The sequence below is a fragment of the Symphalangus syndactylus genome, chromosome 13, assembly GCF_028878055.3.
Source record: "Symphalangus syndactylus isolate Jambi chromosome 13, NHGRI_mSymSyn1-v2.1_pri, whole genome shotgun sequence".
NCBI lineage: Eukaryota > Metazoa > Chordata > Mammalia > Primates > Hylobatidae > Symphalangus > Symphalangus syndactylus.
The window spans coordinates 35,011,886-35,037,511 of NC_072435.2; the positions used below are offsets into that span (position 1 = coordinate 35,011,886).

Sequence of the window (25,626 nt, forward strand, 5' to 3'; positions counted from 1 at the left end):
CATCTCAGCTCATCTCACTACAACTTCCGCCTCCCAGGTTCAAGCAATTCTCGTGTCTCAGCCTCCCAAGTAGCTGGGTCTACAGGTGCACCCCACCATACTTGGCTAATTTTTATATTTTCAGTAGAGTTGGGGTTTCACCACATTGGTCAAGCTGCTCTTCAACTCCTGACATCTGGTGATCCGCCCGCCTCGACCTCCCAGAGTGCTGGGATTACAGGCATGTGCCATTGTGCTCGGCATACTTCCATTTTTTAGGAGTTCAAACAAATTCTGGGTAACAATCCCCAAAAGAGTCACTGTAAAAGTCAATTCATTTTGTACTATGGAAACATTAGTAAGACACATAAAAAAAAATCATTTCAGCCAATAAATAAAGAGGCTAGAGAAAAAGTGAGAATCACTCTTATGCCATGTCTACTGGAATGGGTGGGGGGTGGGGCAGGGCTCTCCTGGCCCACCAGGAAGCACCAACACTAGCCGATCAAATGGTCAACAAACAGCATTCTTTTTTTTTTTTCTTTAATTTTTTGAGATAGAGTTTAGCTTTTGTTGCCCAGGCTGGAGTGCAATGGCGCGATCTCAGCTCACCACAACCTCTGCCTCCCAGGTTCAAGTGATTCTCCTGCCTCAGCCTCCCGAGTAGCTGGGATTAAAGGCACGTGCCACTATGACAGGCTGATTTGTATTTTTAGTAGAGTCAGGGTTTCTCCATGTTGGTCAGGCTGATCTTGAACTCCCGACTTCAGATGACTGGCCCCCTTGGCCTCCCAATGTGCTGGGATTACAGGGGTGAACGACCATTCCACCCTGGACAGTATTCTTTACTGATGTATTTATTAATTCACTAACATGAATATTCTAACATTACAAACTAGGCCATTCAACACAACTATGTATTAAGATATAGTTAAGGAAAGAATGTACTAAAAGCGATTGGGAACATTAACATTGCTTTCCACACATTTTCTTTTTAAGAACGGACATGTGTTTATCACAGTTCTGGAGGCTGGAAGTCCAAGATGAGGGTGCCAGCATTATCTGGGTCTGGTGAGGACCCTCTTCCAGGTTGGAGACTGTCATATCCTCCCTGTCTCCTCTCATGGAAGGTGCTGGCGAGCTCTCTTCTGTCACTTTCAGAAGGGCACTAATCCCATCTACGAGGGCTCCACCTTCATAATCTCATCATCTCCCAATGGCCCCACCTGCTAATACCTTCACATTGGAGGTTTGAGGGTTAAAATTTAAGCCTAAAGGAAAAAACCTTTTCTTTTTGAGACACAGGCTTGCTCTGTTGCCCAGGCTGAAGTTGAGTGGCACGATCTCGGCTCTCTGCAGCCTTGACATCCCAGGCTCAAGCGATCCTCCCACTTCACCTTCTGAAATACCTGCGACTACAGGCACTTACCACCACACTTGGCTGATTTTTAAATTTTTTGTAGAGGTGGGGACTCGCTACGTTGTCCTGGCTGGTCTCTACCTCCTGGGCCCTTGGGCTCAAGCCAGCCTCCTGCCTTTGCCTCCCAAAGTACTGGGATCACAGGCATTAGCCATCACTCCTAGCCCAAGATATTAATACAGTAAATATTAACACCTATCTCGGATTGGATATCTCATAACGATTACAGGTGGTCACAGGTTACAAGGGTAGTGATAATGGAATCACCACGATCTTGGTGATGCACCATCTAAAACTCCTGCCTTCCTCAATTCTGATCACAGAGATGAAGACCACATGAAACTCTTGCACGTTTTCTTTCACGATTTGGCCTAGAAATGATACATCCAGTCTCCTGGATTTTAGAATGTCCATTTTGAAAATCAAGGAGATGAGGCCAAGACGGTCTTCTGTGTGTGCAGAATGAGATGAGAACTGCATAAATGTCTGAGGCAGTTATTCCATAATTCTCCTATTCACCAATTGTTTTTACACCCCAGATGGAAGGAAGGAAGGAAGGAAGGAAGGGAGGGAGGAGGGAAGGAAGGAAGTAAGGAAGCAGGGAAGGGGAAGGGAGGAAGAAAGGAAGTGCGGAAGGAGGGAGGGAGGGAGGGACAGAGGGAGGGAGGGAGGGAGGGACAAAGGGAGGGAGCGAGGGAGAGACGCAGGGATGGAGGGAGGGAGGCAGGAAGGGACGGAGGGACGGAGGGAGGGACGGAGGGAGGCAGGGAGGGAAGGGACTTAGGGAGGGAGGAAGGGAAGTGATGGAGGGAGGGTGGGAGGCAGGAAGGAAGGAGAAAATATCTGAAAGAAAGAAGAAAAGGAAAGATAGAAAGAGAAAATATCCACCGAAAACACAATGAGTTAACACCAATGGACTTTCTCCATTCAAAGAAGGGTCTGCACCCCAGGAACAGCCACTTCATCCTGGTTAAACGCACACACACACACACACACACACACACGCTTTCTTAGCACATTCAGAAATCCAATCCAAGTTTCCTTCGGGTCATCGTGAGATTCGCAGCAGTATTTGTCAAATGCTCTTAGATTGAACTCCTACAGCACCTTCTTACTTGGATAGGAAGAAAGAAGGCAGCTGATTTAGAAAAAACGGCAGGAATTCAAGGAGAGTCGCTCGGAGATGCTTGTGAATTTCCTTCCGCTTCTGTTCCCTTGACACTTCATTTCATATACATCACATGCCCCAGGACAGCCACTGTGAAAGTTAACATGTTTTTATTGCATGAAAATATAAAAGGCACACATTAAAATCTCTTTGAGCGATAGATGAATTGGGTATTACAGCAAGTGTCTATCATTATTAGGCAAGACCTAGAGGTTGGGAGGGGGCAGGAAACAGGTCGCCTGTTGATGGGATTAGGCAGCTTCTGTTGATTGGTCATCTATCGATTGAGCTATGGCTAAATCCTCCTTGAGGGCCCCTCCCATTGTCATACCGGGAACAGCCAATCACATCAGTTCCTGCTGACAAATCCCCTGGCTCCACACCCTGTTGACAGTATAAAGGATTCCCCCAAGAGCTCAGTTGTCAGAGCCTGATGCACCTGCCGCTGGCTGGCCACGGCCCCGTCGCTCCACAGCGCAAGTCTTCGGGAGCAGCTTTGGGGCTGACACCGCTCTCTCAAATTAAGTAAAGGATCCAGAAACCAAAAAGAAATCTTTGCAGGACACAGACAAACACTGGCATTGGCTGACTTGGAGAACCCTGGAAGTTTTCACCATGAAAGGTTCCCGGCGCCCAAGAAGCCCCAGTGATTCCTGCACGGAATCCAAGAGCGAACACGCGGGAGAGAGCGGGTGAGCTTTGCTATGTGCTGGGGACACCTGCAGGGTGACCTGCCTGTGGGGTGTGTGGGTGTGTGTTGGAGAGAGAGGGGAAGGGAAAGGAGACGCATGAACCTGCCATGAGATTGGGTGTTTTGAATTTGGGGCAAGAGGGAAGTGAGTTGCCCCTAAGTCATCACAAGGTGCTGGGAAGGCTTCTACAACCCAACCACACACATATCTCAGGGCAGCCCCACTTTCAATCCACCCAACCAGCTCCACAGGGAATGGGCTCTGTGGTCTGCAAGAAGGGAGATTGTAGGACCTGATGTCAGGAGTTCATGATCTACTGAGGAAAAAAAGAAAGAGCAGTTTCCCCCTTTTTTAATTTTTAATTTTTATATTTGTATTATTTACTGATTTATTTTATTGAGACAGCGTCTCACTCCGATGGTCCACACTGGAGTGCAGTGGCGCGGTTTTAGCTGACTGCAGGCTCCACCTCTGAGTCTCAGGCCATCCTCCCGCCTGAGCCTCCTGAGTAGGTGAGACCACAGGCGTGCACCACCGTGCCCCACTAATGTTTTGTATTTTTAGTAGAGACTAGGTTTCACCATGTTGCCCAGGCTGCTCTCAAACTCCTGGACTCAAGCAATCCTCCTACCTCGGCCTCCCAAAGTGCTGGGATTATAGGCGTGTGCCATCATGTCTGACAAATTCCTTCCTCTCTTCTTGCTTTTCTTGGAATCCTAAGACCCCGTTCCTATGTTACCTCTACAGACAGAGGTGCCACATTTCCGGCATCTCAACGTCTTTCTCCAGGTCCTCACACCCAAGGAGAGGTTTCTAACTCTCGCCTGCGTGAGCTCCTGAAAGGGTAAACTGCTCCCTGCGGGCACCGACCCTCCTTCCCTGCCTTTTCTTCACCCAGGGAAGCTCAGGTAGATGGGGTGAGAACAAGAACAGCTGGGAGTTAGGACAGATTGGGAGCAGGTCTCACAGGAAGTGGATGACGAGTCCGTGACCTTGAATGAAAGGCAGGGAAGTGGAGTGAATTCGTGGGGATTCGGGGAATTGGACGTCAGGTAACTGCCCGAAATCTGACTGTGTCTCTCTGTCCTACAGCTCCAGCAGCACGCAATCGAATGCCCCAAAACGCCAGAAAGTGGAGGAGCTGGGTCCTCAGCCAGGTGAGGCATCTTCTCTTTTTCATCCTGAGTCTCCTGCTAGGAAGCCTGTGTCCCATCACATCATGAGATGAGCAGCTGTGCTGTCCAGAGTGTCGGGAGCTTCCTCCTGCAGCTCCGTGGGCGGGTGTCCTGTACCTGGCTTCTTCTGCATTTGGTCTTTCTCACGGTGGCACCTTTAACCCTCAAGGGCATCCTGCATGACAAGGGCTTTCACCTGCACACTCTGCTCTCTCCACAGGTGTAGAACCAGCTCCAGTACAGCCAGGTCCCCACCACCCTGCACAGCAGCCCCTGGAGCTGCCCCAGGTAAGGTCGCTCCATCTAGGTGGGCGCGGGTGAGACAGGTCTGCCTGAGCTCCAGGCCCTAGGGGACTTCCAGGAAATGACCCTCCCAAGGGGCGTCAATGAAAGTGCAAATTCTGGGTGTCCCTGCAGGGTTTAATTTATGCCTGGGGAAGTTACCGACAGCTCTCCTGCCTTGGTCTGTCCCTGTTTGAGCCCCCCCTCAGAGGACAATGACTGACCCATGGCTTTTCTCCCCCAGGGCCCACAGCTTCCCCACAGGAAGCTGATCATCGTGGTCCTGGAACCAGGAATGCTCCTGCACCTGCGGCTGGGAGAGGAGGTCTTGCTGCTGGACCCACAGGGAGCCCTGCGACTCAGCCTCGTCAGTGTGCTCCTCCTGGTGGTCCCTGAGCAAGTCCTGATGTCCTTGAAGGATCTCTTGTACCCTGCCCATGCCCGCTGGCTCCTGTTCACGAGCACAGAGACTGTCTGGGAGATTGACATTGAAAATGGATCTGTGAGAGCCCAGAGAGCAGAGAATGTGTGCGTGGCGCCTTCAGTAAAAGAGAGTGAGGCTCCCCAAGGCTTCCTGCCCGTGATGGGACCCCCGTCAAACCTTGTGCATGGAATCGGCCCTTCTTCCCGGCGTGTCCTCTACCTCAAACCTTGCTACAGAGCCGCTGTGCCCCAGGGCTCGTCCCAAATGCCCAAGCCTAGGCCCTGGAGACAGGCTCTGCCTGAAGAATTCAACTTGGATCTCCATGGCCTGGAGCCCCTGCCCAACTCTGCCCTCAGACCTCTACCTCCCTCACCCAGTCCGGAGCCCACAATCTGCCACGAGGTTCTATGGAGGCCAATGTGCAAGGCCCGAAGACGTCTCTTCTCAGGCTGATGGGCCGTGAACCCTCAGGCACCAGATGGCAATCAGAGATGCTCTGTTCAGAATGAAGCACGCCTGCGTTTTCATGGTGTCTGCCTGCACAGGTGTCTCTGCTCCTCGGAGGAGAGATGCTGCGCGAGCTGGAGAGGTGGAGAAATGCTCCGTCCTCTCACCTGAACCTTTGCTCTGCCTCAGATGCTCTTGATTTGTATAAAAGAGCAACCTTGAGATTGGGGCACAAAATATTTGCAAATCTATACACGCAAGGACTGCTCATACCCAGAATACACGGAGACTTGTCAATACTCCAATGGAACAAACAAACGATTCTGTTCAAAACCCAGCAAGAGACTTGAGCAGACATTTCCTCAAAGAGGATGCAAACAAACACTTCAGAAAGTGTTCAGTATCCCTCCCCGGGGAAATGTATGTCAAATACACCTTGAAATACAACCGAGAAGCTCTTAGAGAAGCCACCATGACAATGCCTGACCGTCCCAAGCGCTGCAGAGCATGTGGAGAAAGTGGAACGCTCTGACAGTGCCGGTTGAAATCCAAATGGGACAACCCGCAGGGAGAAAGAGTTTCATTGATTCCTAATCAATGCAATAGGCACTTCTTGGAACCATCTTTCCCACCCTGAGATAGTTGTTCTAAAGAAATTAGAACTCATGTGGACAAGGTTGAGGGCAGAGGCTTCTAGCACCTGTCCTCACCATCGCCAAAACATGGAAGGCACTTTAATGTCACTCAGCAGTGACTAGAAACAGGAACTGTGACCCATTCTTTCAATGGGATGCAATTCAGCAATGAATGGGCTGGGATTTTTGTTTGTAAATTCAGTTCTAAGAATGAGTAGTGAATAAGTTGTTGGAACACTTGAAGGTATGTTTGGACTCTTAGGCTATGTGAGACTTATCCCGAGATTGTAACTCTCATGAAATTGACACGCACATCAAGCCTGTGTGATCGACATTCAGTTTCCAATTGAGGTTTGCTGTAAAACACATACTAGATTTTGCATCAGATAATGAAGCCTTGTAGCATGTATCTTATTCATCACTGCAATGTAAATTCTATTGCTGTTGATTCTATCTGTATTTCTTGGGTTAAATAAAAATGTTAAAATGATTTTCGTCTATTTGCGTTTATTTGCTTTAATGTGTTTGCCCAAAAATCTCCATTTCTGGGCCGGGCGAGGTGGCTGATGCCTGTCATCCCAGCACTTCCGGAGACCGAGGCGGGTGGATCACGAGGTCAGGAGATCGAGACCTTCCTAGCTAACACAGCGAAACCCCATCTCTACGAAAAAACAAATACAAAAAAATCAGCTGGGTGTGGCGGCGGGCGCGCGTAGTCCCAGCTACTCGGGAGGCCGAGGCAGGAGAATGGCGTGAAGACAGGAGGCAGAGCCTGCAGTGAGCCGAGGTCACTCCACTGCACTCCAGCCTGGACGAGAGTGAAAGACCCTGTCTCAAAAAAAAAGAAAACTAAATCTCCATTTCTGCCCACGCCCAGTACTTCCCACTTGTAAACCCAGCACATCGGGAGGCTGAGGGGCGCTGATCACTAGAGCCCAGGAGATGGAAACCAGCCTGGGCAACATGAGGAAACCCCATATCTAGACACAATGCAAAAACTAGGCAGGTGTGGGATCTCCCCACTCCAGAGGCTGAGGAGGGAGGATGCCTTCAGTCCAGGAAGCAGAGGTTGCAGTGATCTGAGATCGTGCCATTGCACTCCATCCTGAGTGACAGAGTGAGACCCGCTCTAAAAATAATTATAATAATAAATAAAGTAAAATGAAATAAAACTCCATTTCTACAGCAAATTGTTTTATTTCTGTTGGGTACAAGGCACAGATGGTAGAGCCCACAGTAAGTGGATTGAGAGGAGCTTTCTCCAGGCAAAAGAGCATCCGCCACTCCACAGATAACAGCACACACACACACACACACACACACACACACACACACACACTCAAACAATCACAAAAGACATCTACGAGTCCATTTATACCCCCACCACAGGTCATCTTCAGATTTCCCCCAGCGTTTCTCAAATGCATGAGTTTGCACTTCTAAGGAGTCTTTTGTGAATAGATCCCCAGAGGTGGTCTCTTTGGACTATTATAGGGGAGTCACAAATAGAAACTCTCTCACAACATCTCATATGCTGCCCCCTTTTTTTTTTTGAGACACAATCTCCCTCTGTCATCCAGGCTGGAGTGCAATGGGACCATCTCAGCTCATCTCACTACAACTTCCGCCTCCCAGGTTCAAGCAATTCTCGTGTCTCAGCCTCCCAAGTAGCTGGGTCTACAGGTGCACCCCACCATACTTGGCTAATTTTTATATTTTCAGTAGAGTTGGGGTTTCACCACATTGGTCAAGCTGCTCTTCAACTCCTGACATCTGGTGATCCGCCCGCCTCGACCTCCCAGAGTGCTGGGATTACAGGCATGTGCCATTGTGCTCGGCATACTTCCATTTTTTAGGAGTTCAAACAAATTCTGGGTAACAATCCCCAAAAGAGTCACTGTAAAAGTCAATTCATTTTGTACTATGGAAACATTAGTAAGACACATAAAAAAAAATCATTTCAGCCAATAAATAAAGAGGCTAGAGAAAAAGTGAGAATCACTCTTATGCCATGTCTACTGGAATGGGTGGGGGGTGGGGCAGGGCTCTCCTGGCCCACCAGGAAGCACCAACACTAGCCGATCAAATGGTCAACAAACAGCATTCTTTTTTTTTTTTCTTTAATTTTTTGAGATAGAGTTTAGCTTTTGTTGCCCAGGCTGGAGTGCAATGGCGCGATCTCAGCTCACCACAACCTCTGCCTCCCAGGTTCAAGTGATTCTCCTGCCTCAGCCTCCCGAGTAGCTGGGATTAAAGGCACGTGCCACTATGACAGGCTGATTTGTATTTTTAGTAGAGTCAGGGTTTCTCCATGTTGGTCAGGCTGATCTTGAACTCCCGACTTCAGATGACTGGCCCCCTTGGCCTCCCAATGTGCTGGGATTACAGGGGTGAACGACCATTCCACCCTGGACAGTATTCTTTACTGATGTATTTATTAATTCACTAACATGAATATTCTAACATTACAAACTAGGCCATTCAACACAACTATGTATTAAGATATAGTTAAGGAAAGAATGTACTAAAAGCGATTGGGAACATTAACATTGCTTTCCACACATTTTCTTTTTAAGAACGGACATGTGTTTATCACAGTTCTGGAGGCTGGAAGTCCAAGATGAGGGTGCCAGCATTATCTGGGTCTGGTGAGGACCCTCTTCCAGGTTGGAGACTGTCATATCCTCCCTGTCTCCTCTCATGGAAGGTGCTGGCGAGCTCTCTTCTGTCACTTTCAGAAGGGCACTAATCCCATCTACGAGGGCTCCACCTTCATAATCTCATCATCTCCCAATGGCCCCACCTGCTAATACCTTCACATTGGAGGTTTGAGGGTTAAAATTTAAGCCTAAAGGAAAAAACCTTTTCTTTTTGAGACACAGGCTTGCTCTGTTGCCCAGGCTGAAGTTGAGTGGCACGATCTCGGCTCTCTGCAGCCTTGACATCCCAGGCTCAAGCGATCCTCCCACTTCACCTTCTGAAATACCTGCGACTACAGGCACTTACCACCACACTTGGCTGATTTTTAAATTTTTTGTAGAGGTGGGGACTCGCTACGTTGTCCTGGCTGGTCTCTACCTCCTGGGCCCTTGGGCTCAAGCCAGCCTCCTGCCTTTGCCTCCCAAAGTACTGGGATCACAGGCATTAGCCATCACTCCTAGCCCAAGATATTAATACAGTAAATATTAACACCTATCTCGGATTGGATATCTCATAACGATTACAGGTGGTCACAGGTTACAAGGGTAGTGATAATGGAATCACCACGATCTTGGTGATGCACCATCTAAAACTCCTGCCTTCCTCAATTCTGATCACAGAGATGAAGACCACATGAAACTCTTGCACGTTTTCTTTCACGATTTGGCCTAGAAATGATACATCCAGTCTCCTGGATTTTAGAATGTCCATTTTGAAAATCAAGGAGATGAGGCCAAGACGGTCTTCTGTGTGTGCAGAATGAGATGAGAACTGCATAAATGTCTGAGGCAGTTATTCCATAATTCTCCTATTCACCAATTGTTTTTACACCCCAGATGGAAGGAAGGAAGGAAGGAAGGAAGGGAGGGAGGAGGGAAGGAAGGAAGTAAGGAAGCAGGGAAGGGGAAGGGAGGAAGAAAGGAAGTGCGGAAGGAGGGAGGGAGGGAGGGACAGAGCGAGGGAGGGAGGGAGGGACAAAGGGAGGGAGCGAGGGAGAGACGCAGGGATGGAGGGAGGGAGGCAGGAAGGGACGGAGGGACGGAGGGAGGGACGGAGGGAGGCAGGGAGGGAAGGGACTTAGGGAGGGAGGAAGGGAAGTGATGGAGGGAGGGTGGGAGGCAGGAAGGAAGGAGAAAATATCTGAAAGAAAGAAGAAAAGGAAAGATAGAAAGAGAAAATATCCACCGAAAACACAATGAGTTAACACCAATGGACTTTCTCCATTCAAAGAAGGGTCTGCACCCCAGGAACAGCCACTTCATCCTGGTTAAACGCACACACACACACACACACACACACACGCTTTCTTAGCACATTCAGAAATCCAATCCAAGTTTCCTTCGGGTCATCGTGAGATTCGCAGCAGTATTTGTCAAATGCTCTTAGATTGAACTCCTACAGCACCTTCTTACTTGGATAGGAAGAAAGAAGGCAGCTGATTTAGAAAAAATGGCAGGAATTCAAGGAGAGTCGCTCGGAGATGCTTGTGAATTTCCTTCCGCTTCTGTTCCCTTGACACTTCATTTCATATACATCACATGCCCCAGGACAGCCACTGTGAAAGTTAACATGTTTTTATTGCATGAAAATATAAAAGGCACACATTAAAATCTCTTTGAGCGATAGATGAATTGGGTATTACAGCAAGTGTCTATCATTATTAGGCAAGACCTAGAGGTTGGGAGGGGGCAGGAAACAGGTCGCCTGTTGATGGGATTAGGCAGCTTCTGTTGATTGGTCATCTATCGATTGAGCTATGGCTAAATCCTCCTTGAGGGCCCCTCCCATTGTCATACCGGGAACAGCCAATCACATCAGTTCCTGCTGACAAATCCCCTGGCTCCACACCCTGTTGACAGTATAAAGGATTCCCCCAAGAGCTCAGTTGTCAGAGCCTGATGCACCTGCCGCTGGCTGGCCACGGCCCCGTCGCTCCACAGCGCAAGTCTTCGGGAGCAGCTTTGGGGCTGACACCGCTCTCTCAAATTAAGTAAAGGATCCAGAAACCAAAAAGAAATCTTTGCAGGACACAGACAAACACTGGCATTGGCTGACTTGGAGAACCCTGGAAGTTTTCACCATGAAAGGTTCCCGGCGCCCAAGAAGCCCCAGTGATTCCTGCACGGAATCCAAGAGCGAACACGCGGGAGAGAGCGGGTGAGCTTTGCTATGTGCTGGGGACACCTGCAGGGTGACCTGCCTGTGGGGTGTGTGGGTGTGTGTTGGAGAGAGAGGGGAAGGGAAAGGAGACGCATGAACCTGCCATGAGATTGGGTGTTTTGAATTTGGGGCAAGAGGGAAGTGAGTTGCCCCTAAGTCATCACAAGGTGCTGGGAAGGCTTCTACAACCCAACCACACACATATCTCAGGGCAGCCCCACTTTCAATCCACCCAACCAGCTCCACAGGGAATGGGCTCTGTGGTCTGCAAGAAGGGAGATTGTAGGACCTGATGTCAGGAGTTCATGATCTACTGAGGAAAAAAAGAAAGAGCAGTTTCCCCCTTTTTTAATTTTTAATTTTTATATTTGTATTATTTACTGATTTATTTTATTGAGACAGCGTCTCACTCCGATGGTCCACACTGGAGTGCAGTGGCGCGGTTTTAGCTGACTGCAGGCTCCACCTCTGAGTCTCAGGCCATCCTCCCGCCTGAGCCTCCTGAGTAGGTGAGACCACAGGCGTGCACCACCGTGCCCCACTAATGTTTTGTATTTTTAGTAGAGACTAGGTTTCACCATGTTGCCCAGGCTGCTCTCAAACTCCTGGACTCAAGCAATCCTCCTACCTCGGCCTCCCAAAGTGCTGGGATTATAGGCGTGTGCCATCATGTCTGACAAATTCCTTCCTCTCTTCTTGCTTTTCTTGGAATCCTAAGACCCCGTTCCTATGTTACCTCTACAGACAGAGGTGCCACATTTCCGGCATCTCAACGTCTTTCTCCAGGTCCTCACACCCAAGGAGAGGTTTCTAACTCTCGCCTGCGTGAGCTCCTGAAAGGGTAAACTGCTCCCTGCGGGCACCGACCCTCCTTCCCTGCCTTTTCTTCACCCAGGGAAGCTCAGGTAGATGGGGTGAGAACAAGAACAGCTGGGAGTTAGGACAGATTGGGAGCAGGTCTCACAGGAAGTGGATGACGAGTCCGTGACCTTGAATGAAAGGCAGGGAAGTGGAGTGAATTCGTGGGGATTCGGGGAATTGGACGTCAGGTAACTGCCCGAAATCTGACTGTGTCTCTCTGTCCTACAGCTCCAGCAGCACGCAATCGAATGCCCCAAAACGCCAGAAAGTGGAGGAGCTGGGTCCTCAGCCAGGTGAGGCATCTTCTCTTTTTCATCCTGAGTCTCCTGCTAGGAAGCCTGTGTCCCATCACATCATGAGATGAGCAGCTGTGCTGTCCAGAGTGTCGGGAGCTTCCTCCTGCAGCTCCGTGGGCGGGTGTCCTGTACCTGGCTTCTTCTGCATTTGGTCTTTCTCACGGTGGCACCTTTAACCCTCAAGGGCATCCTGCATGACAAGGGCTTTCACCTGCACACTCTGCTCTCTCCACAGGTGTAGAACCAGCTCCAGTACAGCCAGGTCCCCACCACCCTGCACAGCAGCCCCTGGAGCTGCCCCAGGTAAGGTCGCTCCATCTAGGTGGGCGCGGGTGAGACAGGTCTGCCTGAGCTCCAGGCCCTAGGGGACTTCCAGGAAATGACCCTCCCAAGGGGCGTCAATGAAAGTGCAAATTCTGGGTGTCCCTGCAGGGTTTAATTTATGCCTGGGGAAGTTACCGACAGCTCTCCTGCCTTGGTCTGTCCCTGTTTGAGCCCCCCCTCAGAGGACAATGACTGACCCATGGCTTTTCTCCCCCAGGGCCCACAGCTTCCCCACAGGAAGCTGATCATCGTGGTCCTGGAACCAGGAATGCTCCTGCACCTGCGGCTGGGAGAGGAGGTCTTGCTGCTGGACCCACAGGGAGCCCTGCGACTCAGCCTCGTCAGTGTGCTCCTCCTGGTGGTCCCTGAGCAAGTCCTGATGTCCTTGAAGGATCTCTTGTACCCTGCCCATGCCCGCTGGCTCCTGTTCACGAGCACAGAGACTGTCTGGGAGATTGACATTGAAAATGGATCTGTGAGAGCCCAGAGAGCAGAGAATGTGTGCGTGGCGCCTTCAGTAAAAGAGAGTGAGGCTCCCCAAGGCTTCCTGCCCGTGATGGGACCCCCGTCAAACCTTGTGCATGGAATCGGCCCTTCTTCCCGGCGTGTCCTCTACCTCAAACCTTGCTACAGAGCCGCTGTGCCCCAGGGCTCGTCCCAAATGCCCAAGCCTAGGCCCTGGAGACAGGCTCTGCCTGAAGAATTCAACTTGGATCTCCATGGCCTGGAGCCCCTGCCCAACTCTGCCCTCAGACCTCTACCTCCCTCACCCAGTCCGGAGCCCACAATCTGCCACGAGGTTCTATGGAGGCCAATGTGCAAGGCCCGAAGACGTCTCTTCTCAGGCTGATGGGCCGTGAACCCTCAGGCACCAGATGGCAATCAGAGATGCTCTGTTCAGAATGAAGCACGCCTGCGTTTTCATGGTGTCTGCCTGCACAGGTGTCTCTGCTCCTCGGAGGAGAGATGCTGCGCGAGCTGGAGAGGTGGAGAAATGCTCCGTCCTCTCACCTGAACCTTTGCTCTGCCTCAGATGCTCTTGATTTGTATAAAAGAGCAACCTTGAGATTGGGGCACAAAATATTTGCAAATCTATACACGCAAGGACTGCTCATACCCAGAATACACGGAGACTTGTCAATACTCCAATGGAACAAACAAACGATTCTGTTCAAAACCCAGCAAGAGACTTGAGCAGACATTTCCTCAAAGAGGATGCAAACAAACACTTCAGAAAGTGTTCAGTATCCCTCCCCGGGGAAATGTATGTCAAATACACCTTGAAATACAACCGAGAAGCTCTTAGAGAAGCCACCATGACAATGCCTGACCGTCCCAAGCGCTGCAGAGCATGTGGAGAAAGTGGAACGCTCTGACAGTGCCGGTTGAAATCCAAATGGGACAACCCGCAGGGAGAAAGAGTTTCATTGATTCCTAATCAATGCAATAGGCACTTCTTGGAACCATCTTTCCCACCCTGAGATAGTTGTTCTAAAGAAATTAGAACTCATGTGGACAAGGTTGAGGGCAGAGGCTTCTAGCACCTGTCCTCACCATCGCCAAAACATGGAAGGCACTTTAATGTCACTCAGCAGTGACTAGAAACAGGAACTGTGACCCATTCTTTCAATGGGATGCAATTCAGCAATGAATGGGCTGGGATTTTTGTTTGTAAATTCAGTTCCAAGAATGAGTAGTGAATAAGTTGTTGGAACACTTGAAGGTATGTTTGGACTCTTAGGCTATGTGAGACTTATCCCGAGATTGTAACTCTCATGAAATTGACACGCACATCAAGCCTGTGTGATCGACATTCAGTTTCCAATTGAGGTTTGCTGTAAAACACATACTAGATTTTGCATCAGATAATGAAGCCTTGTAGCATGTATCTTATTCATCACTGCAATGTAAATTCTATTGCTGTTGATTCTATCTGTATTTCTTGGGTTAAATAAAAATGTTAAAATGATTTTCGTCTATTTGCGTTTATTTGCTTTAATGTGTTTGCCCAAAAATCTCCATTTCTGGGCCGGGCGAGGTGGCTGATGCCTGTCATCCCAGCACTTCCGGAGACCGAGGCGGGTGGATCACGAGGTCAGGAGATCGAGACCTTCCTAGCTAACACAGCGAAACCCCATCTCTACGAAAAAACAAATACAAAAAAATCAGCTGGGTGTGGCGGCGGGCGCGCGTAGTCCCAGCTACTCGGGAGGCCGAGGCAGGAGAATGGCGTGAAGACAGGAGGCAGAGCCTGCAGTGAGCCGAGGTCACTCCACTGCACTCCAGCCTGGACGAGAGTGAAAGACCCTGTCTCAAAAAAAAAGAAAACTAAATCTCCATTTCTGCCCACGCCCAGTACTTCCCACTTGTAAACCCAGCACATCGGGAGGCTGAGGGGCGCTGATCACTAGAGCCCAGGAGATGGAAACCAGCCTGGGCAACATGAGGAAACCCCATATCTAGACACAATGCAAAAACTAGGCAGGTGTGGGATCTCCCCACTCCAGAGGCTGAGGAGGGAGGATGCCTTCAGTCCAGGAAGCAGAGGTTGCAGTGATCTGAGATCGTGCCATTGCACTCCATCCTGAGTGACAGAGTGAGACCCGCTCTAAAAATAATTATAATAATAAATAAAGTAAAATGAAATAAAACTCCATTTCTACAGCAAATTGTTTTATTTCTGTTGGGTACAAGGCACAGATGGTAGAGCCCACAGTAAGTGGATTGAGAGGAGCTTTCTCCAGGCAAAAGAGCATCCGCCACTCCACAGATAACAGCACACACACACACACACACACACACACACACACACACTCAAACAATCACAAAAGACATCTACGAGTCCATTTATACCCCCACCACAGGTCATCTTCAGATTTCCCCCAGCGTTTCTCAAATGCATGAGTTTGCACTTCTAAGGAGTCTTTTGTGAATAGATCCCCAGAGGTGGTCTCTTTGGACTATTATAGGGGAGTCACAAATAGAAACTCTCTCACAACATCTCATATGCTGCCCCCTTTTTTTTTTTGAGACACAATCTCCCTCTGTCATCCAGGCTGGAGTGCAATGGGACCATCTCAGCTCATCTCACTACAACTTCCGCCTCCCAGGTTCAAGCAATTCTCGTGTCTCAGCCTCCCAAGTAGCTGGGTCTACAGGTGCACCCCACCATACTTGGCTAATTTTTATATTTTCAGTAGAGTTGGGGTTTCACCACATTGGTCAAGCTGCTCTTCAACTCCTGACATCTGGTGATCCGCCCGCCTCGACCTCCCAGAGTGCTGGGATTACAGGCATGTGCCATTGTGCTCGGCATACTTCCATTTTTTAGGAGTTCAAACAAATTCTGGGTAACAATCCCCAAAAGAGTCACTGTAAAAGTCAATTCATTTTGTACTATGGAAACATTAGTAAGACACATAAAAAAAAATCATTTCAGCCAATAAATAAAGAGGCTAGAGAAAAAGTGAGAATCACTCTTATGCCATGTCTACTGGAATGGGTGGGGGGTGGGGCAGGGCTCTCCTGGCCCACCAGGAAGCACCAACACTAGCCGATCAAATGGTCAACAAACAGCATTCTTTTTTTTTTTTCTTTAATTTTTTGAGATAGAGTTTAGCTTTTGTTGCCCAGGCTGGAGTGCAATGGCGCGATCTCAGCTCACCACAACCTCTGCCTCCCAGGTTCAAGTGATTCTCCTGCCTCAGCCTCCCGAGTAGCTGGGATTAAAGGCACGTGCCACTATGACAGGCTGATTTGTATTTTTAGTAGAGTCAGGGTTTCTCCATGTTGGTCAGGCTGATCTTGAACTCCCGACTTCAGATGACTGGCCCCCTTGGCCTCCCAATGTGCTGGGATTACAGGGGTGAACGACCATTCCACCCTGGACAGTATTCTTTACTGATGTATTTATTAATTCACTAACATGAATATTCTAACATTACAAACTAGGCCATTCAACACAACTATGTATTAAGATATAGTTAAGGAAAGAATGTACTAAAAGCGATTGGGAACATTAACATTGCTTTCCACACATTTTCTTTTTAAGAACGGACATGTGTTTATCACAGTTCTGGAGGCTGGAAGTCCAAGATGAGGGTGCCAGCATTATCTGGGTCTGGTGAGGACCCTCTTCCAGGTTGGAGACTGTCATATCCTCCCTGTCTCCTCTCATGGAAGGTGCTGGCGAGCTCTCTTCTGTCACTTTCAGAAGGGCACTAATCCCATCTACGAGGGCTCCACCTTCATAATCTCATCATCTCCCAATGGCCCCACCTGCTAATACCTTCACATTGGAGGTTTGAGGGTTAAAATTTAAGCCTAAAGGAAAAAACCTTTTCTTTTTGAGACACAGGCTTGCTCTGTTGCCCAGGCTGAAGTTGAGTGGCACGATCTCGGCTCTCTGCAGCCTTGACATCCCAGGCTCAAGCGATCCTCCCACTTCACCTGAAATACCTGCGACTACAGGCACTTACCACCACACTTGGCTGATTTTTAAATTTTTTGTAGAGGTGGGGACTCACTACGTTGTCCTGGCTGGTCTCTACCTCCTGGGCCCTTGGGCTCAAGCCAGCCTCCTGCCTTTGCCTCCCAAAGTACTGGGATCACAGGCATTAGCCATCACTCCTAGCCCAAGATATTAATACAGTAAATATTAACACCTATCTCGGATTGGATATCTCATAACGATTACAGGTGGTCACAGGTTACAAGGGTAGTGATAATGGAATCACCACGATCTTGGTGATGCACCATCTAAAACTCCTGCCTTCCTCAATTCTGATCACAGAGATGAAGACCACATGAAACTCTTGCACGTTTTCTTTCACGATTTGGCCTAGAAATGATACATCCAGTCTCCTGGATTTTAGAATGTCCATTTTGAAAATCAAGGAGATGAGGCCAAGACGGTCTTCTGTGTGTGCAGAATGAGATGAGAACTGCATAAATGTCTGAGGCAGTTATTCCATAATTCTCCTATTCACCAATTGTTTTTACACCCCAGATGGAAGGAAGGAAGGAAGGAAGGAAGGGAGGGAGGAGGGAAGGAAGGAAGTAAGGAAGCAGGGAAGGGGAAGGGAGGAAGAAAGGAAGTGCGGAAGGAGGGAGGGAGGGAGGGACAGAGGGAGGGAGGGAGGGAGGGACAAAGGGAGGGAGCGAGGGAGAGACGCAGGGATGGAGGGAGGGAGGCAGGAAGGGACGGAGGGACGGAGGGAGGGACGGAGGGAGGCAGGGAGGGAAGGGACTTAGGGAGGGAGGAAGGGAAGTGATGGAGGGAGGGTGGGAGGCAGGAAGGAAGGAGAAAATATCTGAAAGAAAGAAGAAAAGGAAAGATAGAAAGAGAAAATATCCACCGAAAACACAATGAGTTAACACCAATGGACTTTCTCCATTCAAAGAAGGGTCTGCACCCCAGGAACAGCCACTTCATCCTGGTTAAACGCACACACACACACACACACACACACACGCTTTCTTAGCACATTCAGAAATCCAATCCAAGTTTCCTTCGGGTCATCGTGAGATTCGCAGCAGTATTTGTCAAATGCTCTTAGATTGAACTCCTACAGCACCTTCTTACTTGGATAGGAAGAAAGAAGGCAGCTGATTTAGAAAAAATGGCAGGAATTCAAGGAGAGTCGCTCGGAGATGCTTGTGAATTTCCTTCCGCTTCTGTTCCCTTGACACTTCATTTCATATACATCACATGCCCCAGGACAGCCACTGTGAAAGTTAACATGTTTTTATTGCATGAAAATATAAAAGGCACACATTAAAATCTCTTTGAGCGATAGATGAATTGGGTATTACAGCAAGTGTCTATCATTATTAGGCAAGACCTAGAGGTTGGGAGGGGGCAGGAAACAGGTCGCCTGTTGATGGGATTAGGCAGCTTCTGTTGATTGGTCATCTATCGATTGAGCTATGGCTAAATCCTCCTTGAGGGCCCCTCCCATTGTCATACCGGGAACAGCCAATCACATCAGTTCCTGCTGACAAATCCCCTGGCTCCACACCCTGTTGACAGTATAAAGGATTCCCCCAAGAGCTCAGTTGTCAGAGCCTGATGCACCTGCCGCTGGCTGGCCACGGCCCCGTCGCTCCACAGCGCAAGTCTTCGGGAGCAGCTTTGGGGCTGACACCGCTCTCTCAAATTAAGTAAAGGATCCAGAAACCAAAAAGAAATCTTTGCAGGACACAGACAAACACTGGCATTGGCTGACTTGGAGAACCCTGGAAGTTTTCACCATGAAAGGTTCCCGGCGCCCAAGAAGCCCCAGTGATTCCTGCACGGAATCCAAGAGCGAACACGCGGGAGAGAGCGGGTGAGCTTTGCTATGTGCTGGGGACACCTGCAGGGTGACCTGCCTGTGGGGTGTGTGGGTGTGTGTTGGAGAGAGAGGGGAAGGGAAAGGAGACGCATGAACCTGCCATGAGATTGGGTGTTTTGAATTTGGGGCAAGAGGGAAGTGAGTTGCCCCTAAGTCATCACAAGGTGCTGGGAAGGCTTCTACAACCCAACCACACACATATCTCAGGGCAGCCCCACTTTCAATCCACCCAACCAGCTCCACAGGGAATGGGCTCTGTGGTCTGCAAGAAGGGAGATTGTAGGACCTGATGTCAGGAGTTCATGATCTACTGAGGAAAAAAAGAAAGAGCAGTTTCCCCCTTTTTTAATTTTTAATTTTTATATTTGTATTATTTACTGATTTATTTTATTGAGACAGCGTCTCACTCCGATGGTCCACACTGGAGTGCAGTGGCGCGGTTTTAGCTGACTGCAGGCTCCACCTCTGAGTCTCAGGCCATCCTCCCGCCTGAGCCTCCTGAGTAGGTGAGACCACAGGCGTGCACCACCGTGCCCCACTAATGTTTTGTATTTTTAGTAGAGACTAGGTTTCACCATGTTGCCCAGGCTGCTCTCAAACTCCTGGACTCAAGCAATCCTCCTACCTCGGCCTCCCAAAGTGCTGGGATTATAGGCGTGTGCCATCATGTCTGACAAATTCCTTCCTCTCTTCTTGCTTTTCTTGGAATCCTAAGACCCCGTTCCTATGTTACCTCTACAGACAGAGGTGCCACATTTCCGGCATCTCAACGTCTTTCTCCAGGTCCTCACACCCAAGGAGAGGTTTCTAACTCTCGCCTGCGTGAGCTCCTGAAAGGGTAAACTGCTCCCTGCGGGCACCGACCCTCCTTCCCTGCCTTTTCTTCACCCAGGGAAGCTCAGGTAGATGGGGTGAGAACAAGAACAGCTGGGAGTTAGGACAGATTGGGAGCAGGTCTCACAGGAAGTGGATGACGAGTCCGTGACCTTGAATGAAAGGCAGGGAAGTGGAGTGAATTCGTGGGGATTCGGGGAATTGGACGTCAGGTAACTGCCCGAAATCTGACTGTGTCTCTCTGTCCTACAGCTCCAGCAGCACGCAATCGAATGCCCCAAAACGCCAGAAAGTGGAGGAGCTGGGTCCTCAGCCAGGTGAGGCATCTTCTCTTTTTCATCCTGAGTCTCCTGCTAGGAAGCCTGTGTCCCATCACATCATGAGATGAGCAGCTGTGCTGTCCAGAGTGTCGGGAGCTTCCTCCTGCAGCTCCGTGGGCGGGTGTCCTGTACCTGGCTTCTTCTGCATTTGGTCTTTCTCACGGTGGCACCTTTAACCCTCAAGGGCATCCTGCATGACAAGGGCTTTCACCTGCACACTCTGCTCTCTCCACAGGTGTAGAACCAGCTCCAGTACAGCCAGGTCCCCACCACCCTGCACAGCAGCCCCTGGAGCTGCCCCAGGTAAGGTCGCTCCATCTAGGTGGGCGCGGGTGAGACAGGTCTGCCTGAGCTCCAGGCCCTAGGGGACTTCCAGGAAATGACCCTCCCAAGGGGCGTCAATGAAAGTGCAAATTCTGGGTGTCCCTGCAGGGTTTAATTTATGCCTGGGGAAGTTACCGACAGCTCTCCTGCCTTGGTCTGTCCCTGTTTGAGCCCCCCCTCAGAGGACAATGACTGACCCATGGCTTTTCTCCCCCAGGGCCCACAGCTTCCCCACAGGAAGCTGATCATCGTGGTCCTGGAACCAGGAATGCTCCTGCACCTGCGGCTGGGAGAGGAGGTCTTGCTGCTGGACCCACAGGGAGCCCTGCGACTCAGCCTCGTCAGTGTGCTCCTCCTGGTGGTCCCTGAGCAAGTCCTGATGTCCTTGAAGGATCTCTTGTACCCTGCCCATGCCCGCTGGCTCCTGTTCACGAGCACAGAGACTGTCTGGGAGATTGACATTGAAAATGGATCTGTGAGAGCCCAGAGAGCAGAGAATGTGTGCGTGGCGCCTTCAGTAAAAGAGAGTGAGGCTCCCCAAGGCTTCCTGCCCGTGATGGGACCCCCGTCAAACCTTGTGCATGGAATCGGCCCTTCTTCCCGGCGTGTCCTCTACCTCAAACCTTGCTACAGAGCCGCTGTGCCCCAGGGCTCGTCCCAAATGCCCAAGCCTAGGCCCTGGAGACAGGCTCTGCCTGAAGAATTCAACTTGGATCTCCATGGCCTGGAGCCCCTGCCCAACTCTGCCCTCAGACCTCTACCTCCCTCACCCAGTCCGGAGCCCACAATCTGCCACGAGGTTCTATGGAGGCCAATGTGCAAGGCCCGAAGACGTCTCTTCTCAGGCTGATGGGCCGTGAACCCTCAGGCACCAGATGGCAATCAGAGATGCTCTGTTCAGAATGAAGCACGCCTGCGTTTTCATGGTGTCTGCCTGCACAGGTGTCTCTGCTCCTCGGAGGAGAGATGCTGCGCGAGCTGGAGAGGTGGAGAAATGCTCCGTCCTCTCACCTGAACCTTTGCTCTGCCTCAGATGCTCTTGATTTGTATAAAAGAGCAACCTTGAGATTGGGGCACAAAATATTTGCAAATCTATACACGCAAGGACTGCTCATACCCAGAATACACGGAGACTTGTCAATACTCCAATGGAACAAACAAACGATTCTGTTCAAAACCCAGCAAGAGACTTGAGCAGACATTTCCTCAAAGAGGATGCAAACAAACACTTCAGAAAGTGTTCAGTATCCCTCCCCGGGGAAATGTATGTCAAATACACCTTGAAATACAACCGAGAAGCTCTTAGAGAAGCCACCATGACAATGCCTGACCGTCCCAAGCGCTGCAGAGCATGTGGAGAAAGTGGAACGCTCTGACAGTGCCGGTTGAAATCCAAATGGGACAACCCGCAGGGAGAAAGAGTTTCATTGATTCCTAATCAATGCAATAGGCACTTCTTGGAACCATCTTTCCCACCCTGAGATAGTTGTTCTAAAGAAATTAGAACTCATGTGGACAAGGTTGAGGGCAGAGGCTTCTAGCACCTGTCCTCACCATCGCCAAAACATGGAAGGCACTTTAATGTCACTCAGCAGTGACTAGAAACAGGAACTGTGACCCATTCTTTCAATGGGATGCAATTCAGCAATGAATGGGCTGGGATTTTTGTTTGTAAATTCAGTTCTAAGAATGAGTAGTGAATAAGTTGTTGGAACACTTGAAGGTATGTTTGGACTCTTAGGCTATGTGAGACTTATCCCGAGATTGTAACTCTCATGAAATTGACACGCACATCAAGCCTGTGTGATCGACATTCAGTTTCCAATTGAGGTTTGCTGTAAAACACATACTAGATTTTGCATCAGATAATGAAGCCTTGTAGCATGTATCTTATTCATCACTGCAATGTAAATTCTATTGCTGTTGATTCTATCTGTATTTCTTGGGTTAAATAAAAATGTTAAAATGATTTTCGTCTATTTGCGTTTATTTGCTTTAATGTGTTTGCCCAAAAATCTCCATTTCTGGGCCGGGCGAGGTGGCTGATGCCTGTCATCCCAGCACTTCCGGAGACCGAGGCGGGTGGATCACGAGGTCAGGAGATCGAGACCTTCCTAGCTAACACAGCGAAACCCCATCTCTACGAAAAAACAAATACAAAAAAATCAGCTGGGTGTGGCGGCGGGCGCGCGTAGTCCCAGCTACTCGGGAGGCCGAGGCAGGAGAATGGCGTGAAGACAGGAGGCAGAGCCTGCAGTGAGCCGAGGTCACTCCACTGCACTCCAGCCTGGACGAGAGTGAAAGACCCTGTCTCAAAAAAAAAGAAAACTAAATCTCCATTTCTGCCCACGCCCAGTACTTCCCACTTGTAAACCCAGCACATCGGGAGGCTGAGGGGCGCTGATCACTAGAGCCCAGGAGATGGAAACCAGCCTGGGCAACATGAGGAAACCCCATATCTAGACACAATGCAAAAACTAGGCAGGTGTGGGATCTCCCCACTCCAGAGGCTGAGGAGGGAGGATGCCTTCAGTCCAGGAAGCAGAGGTTGCAGTGATCTGAGATCGTGCCATTGCACTCCATCCTGAGTGACAGAGTGAGACCCGCTCTAAAAATAATTATAATAATAAATAAAGTAAAATGAAATAAAACTCCATTTCTACAGCAAATTGTTTTATTTCTGTTGGGTACAAGGCACAGATGGTAGAGCCCACAGTAAGTGGATTGAGAGGAGCTTTCTCCAGGCAAAAGAGCATCCGCCACTCCACAGATAACAGCACACACACACACACACACACACACACACACACACACACACTCAAACAATCACAAAAGACATCTACGAGTCCATTTATACCCCCACCACAGGTCATCTTCAGATTTCCCCCAGCGTTTCTCAAATGCATGAGTTTGCACTTCTAAGGAGTCTTTTGTGAATAGATCCCCAGAGGTGGTCTCTTTGGACTATTATAGGGGAGTCACAAATAGAAACTCTCTCACAACATCTCATATGCTGCCCCCTTTTTTTTTTTGAGACACAATCTCCCTCTGTCATCCAGGCTGGAGTGCAATGGGACCATCTCAGCTCATCTCACTACAACTTCCGCCTCCCAGGTTCAAGCAATTCTCGTGTCTCAGCCTCCCAAGTAGCTGGGTCTACAGGTGCACCCCACCATACTTGGCTAATTTTTATATTTTCAGTAGAGTTGGGGTTTCACCACATTGGTCAAGCTGCTCTTCAACTCCTGACATCTGGTGATCCGCCCGCCTCGACCTCCCAGAGTGCTGGGATTACAGGCATGTGCCATTGTGCTCGGCATACTTCCATTTTTTAGGAGTTCAAACAAATTCTGGGTAACAATCCCCAAAAGAGTCACTGTAAAAGTCAATTCATTTTGTACTATGGAAACATTAGTAAGACACATAAAAAAAAATCATTTCAGCCAATAAATAAAGAGGCTAGAGAAAAAGTGAGAATCACTCTTATGCCATGTCTACTGGAATGGGTGGGGGGTGGGGCAGGGCTCTCCTGGCCCACCAGGAAGCACCAACACTAGCCGATCAAATGGTCAACAAACAGCATTCTTTTTTTTTTTTCTTTAATTTTTTGAGATAGAGTTTAGCTTTTGTTGCCCAGGCTGGAGTGCAATGGCGCGATCTCAGCTCACCACAACCTCTGCCTCCCAGGTTCAAGTGATTCTCCTGCCTCAGCCTCCCGAGTAGCTGGGATTAAAGGCACGTGCCACTATGACAGGCTGATTTGTATTTTTAGTAGAGTCAGGGTTTCTCCATGTTGGTCAGGCTGATCTTGAACTCCCGACTTCAGATGACTGGCCCCCTTGGCCTCCCAATGTGCTGGGATTACAGGGGTGAACGACCATTCCACCCTGGACAGTATTCTTTACTGATGTATTTATTAATTCACTAACATGAATATTCTAACATTACAAACTAGGCCATTCAACACAACTATGTATTAAGATATAGTTAAGGAAAGAATGTACTAAAAGCGATTGGGAACATTAACATTGCTTTCCACACATTTTCTTTTTAAGAACGGACATGTGTTTATCACAGTTCTGGAGGCTGGAAGTCCAAGATGAGGGTGCCAGCATTATCTGGGTCTGGTGAGGACCCTCTTCCAGGTTGGAGACTGTCATATCCTCCCTGTCTCCTCTCATGGAAGGTGCTGGCGAGCTCTCTTCTGTCACTTTCAGAAGGGCACTAATCCCATCTACGAGGGCTCCACCTTCATAATCTCATCATCTCCCAATGGCCCCACCTGCTAATACCTTCACATTGGAGGTTTGAGGGTTAAAATTTAAGCCTAAAGGAAAAAACCTTTTCTTTTTGAGACACAGGCTTGCTCTGTTGCCCAGGCTGAAGTTGAGTGGCACGATCTCGGCTCTCTGCAGCCTTGACATCCCAGGCTCAAGCGATCCTCCCACTTCACCTTCTGAAATACCTGCGACTACAGGCACTTACCACCACACTTGGCTGATTTTTAAATTTTTTGTAGAGGTGGGGACTCGCTACGTTGTCCTGGCTGGTCTCTACCTCCTGGGCCCTTGGGCTCAAGCCAGCCTCCTGCCTTTGCCTCCCAAAGTACTGGGATCACAGGCATTAGCCATCACTCCTAGCCCAAGATATTAATACAGTAAATATTAACACCTATCTCGGATTGGATATCTCATAACGATTACAGGTGGTCACAGGTTACAAGGGTAGTGATAATGGAATCACCACGATCTTGGTGATGCACCATCTAAAACTCCTGCCTTCCTCAATTCTGATCACAGAGATGAAGACCACATGAAACTCTTGCACGTTTTCTTTCACGATTTGGCCTAGAAATGATACATCCAGTCTCCTGGATTTTAGAATGTCCATTTTGAAAATCAAGGAGATGAGGCCAAGACGGTCTTCTGTGTGTGCAGAATGAGATGAGAACTGCATAAATGTCTGAGGCAGTTATTCCATAATTCTCCTATTCACCAATTGTTTTTACACCCCAGATGGAAGGAAGGAAGGAAGGAAGGAAGGGAGGGAGGAGGGAAGGAAGGAAGTAAGGAAGCAGGGAAGGGGAAGGGAGGAAGAAAGGAAGTGCGGAAGGAGGGAGGGAGGGAGGGACAGAGCGAGGGAGGGAGGGAGGGACAAAGGGAGGGAGCGAGGGAGAGACGCAGGGATGGAGGGAGGGAGGCAGGAAGGGACGGAGGGACGGAGGGAGGGACGGAGGGAGGCAGGGAGGGA

General features: G+C 49.3%; 3 protein-coding genes across 5 annotated transcripts; all 3 read left to right on the plus strand.

Moving 5' to 3' along the window:
• Positions 1-2,989: 2,989 nt before the first annotated feature.
• LOC134732135 (proline-rich protein 23D1-like) lies at positions 2,990-6,712 on the plus strand. 2 transcript variants are annotated; one of them, XM_063614886.1, is made up of 3 exons: positions 2,990-3,259; positions 4,352-4,722; positions 4,961-6,712. In XM_063614886.1, the coding sequence occupies exon 3, from the start codon at positions 5,012-5,014 to the stop codon at positions 5,591-5,593; it is 582 nt and encodes a 193-aa protein (XP_063470956.1). In that variant the 5' UTR covers positions 2,990-3,259; positions 4,352-4,722; positions 4,961-5,011; the 3' UTR covers positions 5,594-6,712. The 2 variants fall into 2 exon arrangements, with proteins under 2 accessions (XP_063470956.1, XP_063470955.1); XM_063614885.1 differs by having other exon boundaries at positions 4,352-6,712.
• Positions 6,713-10,809: 4,097 nt separating this feature from the next.
• Positions 10,810-14,532, plus strand: LOC134732136 (proline-rich protein 23D1-like). Its single transcript, XM_063614887.1, has 4 exons — positions 10,810-11,079; positions 12,172-12,236; positions 12,475-12,542; positions 12,781-14,532. Exons 1-4 carry the CDS (start codon positions 11,003-11,005, stop codon positions 13,411-13,413), a joined length of 843 nt encoding a protein of 280 aa, XP_063470957.1. The 5' UTR covers positions 10,810-11,002; the 3' UTR covers positions 13,414-14,532.
• A 4,090-nt stretch (positions 14,533-18,622) lies between these two features.
• Positions 18,623-22,345, plus strand: LOC134732137 (proline-rich protein 23D1-like). Of its 2 annotated transcripts, XM_063614889.1 has the most exons (3): positions 18,623-18,892; positions 19,985-20,355; positions 20,594-22,345. In XM_063614889.1, exon 3 carries the CDS (start codon positions 20,645-20,647, stop codon positions 21,224-21,226), a length of 582 nt encoding a protein of 193 aa, XP_063470959.1. In that variant the 5' UTR covers positions 18,623-18,892; positions 19,985-20,355; positions 20,594-20,644; the 3' UTR covers positions 21,227-22,345. The 2 variants fall into 2 exon arrangements, with proteins under 2 accessions (XP_063470959.1, XP_063470958.1); XM_063614888.1 differs by having other exon boundaries at positions 19,985-22,345.
• Positions 22,346-25,626: the final 3,281 nt, after the last annotated feature.